The sequence below is a fragment of the Nannobrachium achirus genome (assembly GCF_963921795.1).
Source record: "Nannobrachium achirus genome assembly, chromosome: 4".
NCBI classification, from domain to species: domain Eukaryota; kingdom Metazoa; phylum Chordata; class Actinopteri; order Myctophiformes; family Myctophidae; genus Nannobrachium; species Nannobrachium achirus.
Genome location: NC_137813.1, coordinates 45,386,631 through 45,395,922, shown reverse-complemented (window position 1 = coordinate 45,395,922; position 9,292 = coordinate 45,386,631). Strand labels below are relative to the sequence as shown.

General features: G+C 39.9%; 1 protein-coding gene across 1 annotated transcript in view; it reads right to left on the bottom strand.

Annotated features, from left to right (window-relative positions):
* soul5 (heme-binding protein soul5) overlaps positions 1 to 1,885 on the bottom strand; it is a gene marked incomplete at both ends in the record, with an annotated part of 2,484 nt that extends 599 nt beyond the window's left edge. Inside the window, 3 exons of the mRNA XM_080723329.1 lie at positions 19 to 182; positions 1,163 to 1,303; positions 1,793 to 1,885. Coding sequence (XP_080579455.1) covers positions 19 to 182; positions 1,163 to 1,303; positions 1,793 to 1,885 — 398 coding nt within the window. The remainder of the gene's footprint in view (positions 1 to 18; positions 183 to 1,162; positions 1,304 to 1,792) is intronic.
* Between the last annotated feature and the right edge of the window lie 7,407 nt (positions 1,886 to 9,292).

The following is a 9,292-nucleotide window of genomic DNA, read 5'->3' as shown; positions in this document are numbered from 1 at the left end:
GTGGTTGTCAATATATACCTGTCATATCCCACACCATAGGCGAATGCGCCGTCATACTCTGCCCCAGCTGCCTTGAGATCTCTCTTCAGATAGTAGGTATTAATCCAGGTCCACCAGGAGCCCATCCATCCTCCATAGCTCCTGACGTACACCTTCATCTCTGGCATGTCCGTGAAGTACACCTGCAAGGGAAGGGACTTCTGTTACCATCTTCCCGGACAGAATAACTCAATCTTATTAACCACTTAAACCCTATTACATTGAGCGGTGTCCCCCAGGTCCAGGGGTCTATACTTGGTCCCCTCCTTTTTCTCCCTCTTCACCAGATCTCTTCACCCGAAGTGTTGTGAGCCCATAGATTGGCTATCTTCGCCAAATCTTTTGATATTATTATGAAATTCCCAGAATAGGGACACTAGGATGAGTGAAGTGGTTAATCACGTAGAGATTTATACTCTCTCTCTCTCTCTCTCTCTCTCTCTCTCTCTCTCTGAGAGCCTACCTGTGCGTCCTTAGCTGCGGGGGGGGTTCTGCTGATGTTCTGATGGGAGCAAGAAGCTCATGGTGTAGACATTGGAGGCCCAGGTGCCCGCTTGGTCCTCTTTGAGGATCACGGGAGATGTCATTTCAACCTTTGCACCTGTAGGTTACAGTAAATGCATGCATGTCAGCACGAGATGACACGAGTGAAGCCAACATGTCTTCTAAATGGAATGCACATGTGACGCACACCCACACACACATTGCTTATCAAACTGGGTCCTTGAGGGGGTTCCAGGGGGTTCTAGCAAAATGTGTTTAATATATTTTAACCCCTTTATCCGTATTTTATAGTACAGTATAGGGGGTAGGCAAACAGGGGGAGAGAGACAGGGACTGACGCAGCAAAGGCCGTCAGTGTCAGGACTCGAACCCGCGACGCGCCGCGCCACGCCGCGCCGCGCCGCGCCGCCAGGCATACCATGCATATCATGCGGCTGTCAGGCCGCATGGTATGCGGCTGGACAGCTAGGCCAGCGGGAGCCCCACATCTGTTATTTTTTAACACAAATCCTTCTGAGGTTCCCTGGCACAAAACATTTTCATATGGGGGGCCCACGGCCACATTACAAATTTGGGGGTCATTCATTGACATGAAAAGGTTTGAGTAGCACTGTCTTACGTTACACATACTGTACGCACCCTGCTCATTTCCGCCATCGATGTATTTAAATAATCTCCTGAAGGCTCTAATAGTTGGTGCTTCCATGAGGAAGCCTGCTTCATCCGTTGAGACCCATTTCACAGCAGTGTAGTGACGCACCTGTTAAGACAGAATCAAAGAAACAAACAAAGTAACACAGAGACAGTGGAGGGAAAAGTACATTTTTACTTAATTAAGTAAAAGTATCAATACTGCAATGTACATAATACTATGTTAAATGTTTGGAATTCAAAATGTATACTTGAGTAAAAGTACAAAGATATCTTTTGAAAATAGCAGATCTACAAGCTCAACAATGCGTTGCATCGCAACACATTGTGAGCTTGTAGATCATCTATATAAATGGAAATTTATATAGGGCTGAAGTGGGTAATGTATGTTTTGTAATAATTATCAAAATTATTTGATCATATAGTAGTGGAGTAGAGGTATAAGTATTGAAAATTGGAATTGCTCCATTAAAGTACCTCAACATTTTACTTAATATACTTAAAAGTAGTAAGGTAAGTGAGTAAATATACTAGGGCACAATGGGCTTTCTGAGGGTTACAACTCGAATGTCTCAAGTCAAAAGTCATTCGCACTCACCTCGTACGTTGCAGTCTTACAAACCACATCATAAAGAAGACATTCCTTTGTCTCAGTGCAGAGTTCGGGCTGTTCAGAGGATGGCCTGTTCATTTAAAGAAGAAAGTTTTTAGGAGTTAAAAATGCAAGTAACACGGAAGTGTATTGATTCATGTTCATACTTATAAAGTGATATCTAATAATAGTCAAGTAAGTTCACACCAGCCAGCGGCTCATTTTTTTTTAAAGAAAATAAATGTGATTTGGTATACATATGACAGTCTGTGTAGTATTTGATTTGTATCTTCACTTTCACACTCATTCACAATAACAGTAATTTCTTGTCACTGTTGAACGGTTTTGAGTCTAACCACAAAAGAACAGTGAATTGATGAGCTACCCCCCTACTACAGCAAGACTAAAACCAACAAGGATGTAATATTAGGAGGCTCCTTGAATGCAAAAACATAAATAAAGTAAATGTTTAATAAATCTATAGCTGTGCACAATATAAGAAATGCACTGTAGTAAATAATGCATACAGTTGTTGCTGTGTGTTTCAAACTAATGTTTGGAATAATAATAATGTCTTTGTAGAATCACACATTCTTCCACTTGCAATCGATTAACAACAGTTTTCTTACCCCACTCTGGCATCAGCTGTCAGCACCAGTAGCAAACCCACCAGTCCTGGAATGAAAACCCTGACACACACACACACACACACACACACACACACACACACACACACACACACACACACACACACACACACACACACACACACACACACACACACACACACACAGATTAACATTGACAATACATTAACATGCCACTTTTACAGTATGCTTTTCAACCTACCAAGTAACCAAGACAACCATGACAGTGTACTTACATTGTGACAAAAATGCTGTTGTGCTGTGGGTCTGTCCAGAGAAGGTCTCTTGGCACATGCAGTGCTGCAAACTATTTATTAGCTAGCACAAGTTATGAAAGGGCCACAGGCCACTCCCTACACCCTCAACAACACACTGCTATTGGTTATACTTCAATTATACTTCACTGTGTGTACCTGTAATGAGGTTTCACGTGTCAAGGCACACAACATCAGGGGGCCACAGCATATCAACTTCAAGTTCAAACAACTTTATTAATTCCACTAGGGGTAATTCGTTTCTCTTATACATTGTAAAATCCCAAGCGTTAATTTAACTCCCAGAATATGTACAGATGTAACCTTGATTTGAAATGGAACTATTTGTACACACTAAGGGTGTACAAATAGATGTGCAAACAGCTTGACCGATTACGCAACGAAAACTTTAGTCTTCACATGCAGAGAAACAGGACTGACTACATGTGTCAACTCAAAACATTGTATTTCACAAATGATATGGACAAGTTACATTGTAGATTATGTACGGTATCTGGGCATGAAAGTGCCTGTAATCTTGCACTTTCAGACCGTTCTTATGTCGGTATAAATCTTTTTTTTTTTGGGGGGGGGGGGCTTTTTCTGCCTTTATTGATAGGTATACAGTAGGCTGGGGGAGAGAGATGGGGGTGACACGCAGCAAAGGTCGTTGGGATCGGGACTGGGACCTGCGACACGCTGTCAGGCTGGATTACCAGCCTAGGTGCCCAGACAGCTGAGCCAGCTGTCCGGCCATATCCATTTAAATCTTAACAAGATCAATGGGGAAGTTTGAGCTCGGACAACTCAGAGCTCATTCAATCCAATGAGAGAGTAAGAGCTCCCAGTATTGGACTCTCTCATGGAGAGATCATAGTTTAGCCCAATGGGATATATGTTAATCATTTGTTGTCATATTGTCTTTGTTTGATTGATTGAGTTCTTTATTAGCAGTTTGCGGAAAAAAGTATGCAGGAAAATACAAACGGCAAACTTTGACTTTATTGTTAGAAGGGCCAGTTCAGAGTTGCAGCCACCTGTGTAGATGCTCTTTTTTTGTCTGAGCCCAACCACAAAATCAAATGTTCACCAGTTCGAAGGATACAGCTGTTCTAACCCAGCAGAGTTTGTAATGCTGGGAGAATGTTTTTAGCTTGCACGAATCTAAAGTGCTTAAACCTTAAGTCCCTTTGTTCATGGCATTTAACCTTCGCCATAAATATAAGATCTACACAACGTGCCACATTGTGATGCATTGTCAGCTTGTAGATCAGCTATTTTTGGTGAAAAGTGTACTGTAGACTGAAAAAGAACACACTAAGTAAAGTGCAAGTGACATTGACAAATTCCAAAATAAATATTATCAAAGTATTCTCAGGCACCCCTGGACTTGCGTCAAGGCACCCTAGGGTGCCACAGCATCCAATTTGAGAAAGCGTAAAAAGACATAACAAGACTAACCCGAAACTCAGCCTGCCAGAATGAAATATAGGCCTTTGCTTGACATTGAACTTAACACCACAGCAGAGCTACATGCGTTAAGATTACGACTTCACGTTTTTGCTATGCGTCACACCCATTTGATTGCCATAAAACATGTGCTATTGGTTACACTTAAATTATACTTGTCTTTACTGTGTGTACCTGTAATGCTAGAGGTCCCATATAGGAACAAAACACAATGCTTATTGTATGGTGTCACGCAGAACATAAGAAAAAGCCCATTTCCCACGTATTAGATTACATCACATGTACTGTATCATAAACAAAAGAACCATGCTCTTTGTCATATGATGCTGCTTTACCAGTCAGACTGCCCCCTTCGTGTAAGGACTTCTTTGACATCATAATCTCAGTCCCCCTCCCTCTGGTACAATGGAGGGGGCATCAGGGGCAAAAACAAACAATAGAAAGCTGACCCTTCCATACATGTCTGTTTGGTCACAAATATCCTTCAAAGGAGTTATGGAACAACAATGTCAACATTAAAACATGTTGTTGGCCAGTAAAGTAACCTTTTACTAGTAAGACGCCTCAGGGCGACATGCGACCGCACCCTTTAGGGGCGAGGTCTTGGCCAACTGGCCAGTGATGTATATCGGACCAGTTACCCATAGGCAATATGGAGACGCCTGGTACCCTTATATGGAGATCCATGTACTGTATATGGAGATATGCTGTGAGAGCCCAAACATGCTTACTCAGTTATTCGTTATGTGAAAGTCCTATGATGTCTATGACATCTGACATCATATGCTTTTATGTCCATACATGGAGATCCCTGTCTGTAGAACCAGCCACACAGATATGGAATGTCTTGGCCATATATGGATGTTAGTGTGGTATATGGCCGATGTGGCCTCCATATATGGGCATTGCATATGAAGTCCTGTTAGGAATGGGCTTAATATTGATTACACCACAGAACTCCATATATGGGCATAAAAAGGGGTTATGTTAGTGTGACATCACAGTGAAGCCAGAGCGTGATGTCAGAGCGGCAACCCCATTGGTTCCCTGTGATGTCACCTGTGATGTTACAGTGATGTGTCAGGGGAACCACAGTGTCAGGCGTTATAGACAGACAGAGAAACAGTCAAGCTGTGACCGTTCACATACTAAACTGCGACCTACGGTCGCAACTATAATATCACTTTCCCCTGTAACCTAATTATATTTAAGTAACATTGCATTATTTTGGTTATTCTTTAATATTATGTATACATATACTGTATCCCACCCGGTTAGGGTTAGGGAGGTTACTATGTGAGGTTAAATCTTTTTCCAAGTCGCTGCAAGTAACTCTGAGATCACGCACAGAGAATTACATGTATAAGCAGATGAGACTTTACTATGATACTTCCTATGGTGCTTCCCTGTCGTCTACTGTACTGGTTCTCACTGTCAGGTCTGGGGACCACCATGGGTCCAAATGGACACTAATGGGTCTGATTTTACTGTGTTAGATTGGGGTCCTTGAAATGAAAATGGTTTATACTATAATCACCATTTTGCATTGGTTGAATGAATGTGTCATTAACAACCATACAGGTATGTTATATACCAGAGGCTTGAGACTGATGGCTGATAACACTTCTTTCTCACGTGTGCTTAGCTTGAGCATGTAGATGTAATGGGACCTGAGAGGAGCTGCTGTATGTAAAGAATTTACTCTAAGAAATAAAGAAAGAAACCACTCCCTCAAAGTCCTGGCCCCACTGTCATGCCCTCACAATGTATTATATAAAGGGCTTTAGATTTACATAATGCTTTCATAATACTGTTGATACAAACCATGATACTGACCATAATACTGACCATGATACTGGCATGATACTGACCATAATAATGACCATGATACAGACATGAACCATGTTACTGACCATGACACTGACATGATACTGGCCATGATACTGACATGATACTGACACGATACATGTACGGTACGTATCATGGTCAGTAATGACCATGACACTGTTGATAGATACCATGATACTGACCATAATAGAGACATGAACCATGATACTGAGCCTGATACTGACCATGATACTGACCATGACACTGAAATGAACCATGATACTGACATTTGGCCATGGTATGTATCATGTCAGTACTGACCATGTCCTTAACCACAGTACCACAGTTACTGTGCAGTTATGTTGGATGTATTGTATATTCTTAAATGACCTCATTGACCTGTAACTTTGACCTGAAACCAAAGGACCTAGACTCAAGTTACGAGTAACTTATGACCATGTGTTGTTGTCAATACAAGAAGGAAACTAAATTGGGTTAAACACAGTTGGCTTACATGTAATAATATAACATTGATCAAAGCTTGTGGAGTGCCCAGTATAAAGCTTGCTCCAGAAAGCGGGCCTGGCAGATGGACATGAGCTGTTACCCATTGCATTTCTTTGCTATATTGAAACAGTAAATAATAATCACTCGTTCTTTCAAACCTGAGCTTTTGTCATTGCCTTATTTCTGTATATTTGTTTCTCACTGAGTAGTGAGTACCCATACAGATCACATTCACAGATTCACTGATTGATACTATAAACACTGTTTTGTATTGGTTGCATGAATATGTCATTAACAACCATACAGGTAGGCTATGTTATATACCACTGTTTCCCAAACATATATATTTATTATTACTTCAAAAGATTTAAAAACGTTTAAACAAAGAAATTCCGACTTCTTTCAAAAATATTTCATTAAAATAAAAAATAAATAAAAGATTTGCAGCTCACAATGTGGTGCGAAGTGACGCGCTGAGCTATGAGCTACACTTATGAGGCTAATATATTAACTTTGGTTACCGTAAGTCATAGTGACTTCAGTATTAATTTACAATAAGAAAGGTGAATTCATGATGAATTAATGCAAGTTAATGATTATGATTAAGCGTTAAGGAGGTGATACAATCTCTAGAAGAGGGCCTGTCTGTGTGCACTGTAATTCAGACAATAGACAAAGGACACTGGTGTCTAAAAATGAAGAGGAAAGGAGAAAATGATTAAATTAGATGGGGCAGTGCCATTTTAACTCTAGGGGCAGTGCAGATGGGGTATCAAGGCCACTGTGGCCACAGAGCATCTACAGTAATAGCATAAGCCAAGGAGGCTCTGACCCTCACACAGTCTGTTTTCATGTTTTATATTATTGGTTAAAAAAAATCAAACCTCGGTTCGAAGTGTTCTAGAGCTATGAAATCTGTGTTCTAGATCTATACATTCTGTGTTCTAGATCTATACTTTCTATGTGTTTTAGTTCTATAGTTTTATGAATTCTTAATGAATGAATGATTTTGTCTGGAGGGCCACATTGTCATGTGAAGCTTGACCAATCCTCAATACTGCATGCACGGGACATGACACGGACACGGGACTCCTTGGAAGCCTATGGGACAGACTGTACGGGACAGACAAAGCCACTCCTTGGAAGCGGCTTTCACCCCTTCAAAAAGAAGAAGAAAATGTAATAAAAGAAAAATGTCACAACGATCTGCAGTACGAGATGGTGAAGCTTAATTCAGATTTCTACAGGGATGCAAATAGTTATATTTTTGAGGACTAATGTTGTTTGCTTGACCCAGAAAGTGATTTGCTCTCACACACCAGATTGAATTTTAATGATTCTATTAAAATATATGTAGGCTAATAAAACAAATAACCAACATGTATCATGGTCAGTATCGTGTCAGTATCATAGTCAGTACCGTGTTTCATGTCAGTATTGTGTCAGTATCATGGTCAGTATCATGGTCAGTATCGTGTCAGTATCATGTCAGCAGGGGTCATCACCATGCCAGCTTGGGGTGGTATGGTGGTCATGGTCATCAATATTTAATTTTTTCCACAGACATACAAAATAAGTGATAAATCATATTTACTACTAACCAGACAAAGCCTACATATGAACTCCTAATGTGCCATAGTGTCTATGCCAATGTGCAACACATTTTACAACGATAGTATTTCTGCATTAACCACTGAGCCACAAAGAAATACTGCAGACATGTTGAGAGAGTTAGTGCTTCCATCACACGTGAGCCTTTGTTCACGTGTGATGGAAGCACATTTAGGATGGGACAAAAGACAGATGTGTAAAAAACATCATGTAGCTGTACGTTCTGTACATGATGAGTGATTAGATAATGATGAAGGGCATGACAGGAACAGGATTTAAAGGAATGCAGTGTCACAACTAGTGACAAAGAGAAAACCTCTAATGCTAGAGGCCTGGTGGTGATTGTGGACCCACAGGCTATGGATCAAGGGTTTCCACCGATTATGAGATTAGACTGTGAATATTTAGAATATGTTTTTACATTGTCTTGAAGAAAAATATAAATAGGCTAGGCATATATATTATATATATATATATATATATATATATATATATATATATATATATATATATATATATATACATATATATATAATATATATATATATATATATATATATATATATTTTTTTTTTTTTACTGTCCTCCCTGTTAGGCTGATGCAAATCCACCTGTAGCCTGTCTAGTCGCCTACAGTATATGTCCCCTGACTATATTCCTCTAGCCACACTTCAGAAGGTAAGCTAGCATATATGTTTGAAAGGAAACCATCACTGTTTAAGTTTCATTTTTTTTAAATCAATGTTTTAATTTGATGTGGTAAAGCATAACATGTCCATCCTGCTTAACTAGAAGAAATTGATACATTTTCATAATTCAGAAAATATGGTTGATAAATATATTAACCAAAGGTAACATTTGCTATGCATCCCATGGCTGTGATTTGTTATAAAAGTAACTATAAATCATTCGAATCAACTTAAAAGACTATAGCCTAAGGGCGAGTCGTGCAGGACGCAATTCACACTGGACAGAATTCATTTGCAAGTGTGATTCGAGTTGCGGTTGGTTGTTTAAGTTGGACAAAATGTGGACAAAATATTTTCCCAAATATGGATATGAAGGACGTCTGACATCATAGATGTCTTATGTTATTGACCACATGAGACACATCTGTCCATTTATGGGCATTCCAAGCTATGGGCTTAAATTGTTGACATCAGGGATCTCCATATATGGGCATACAAGGG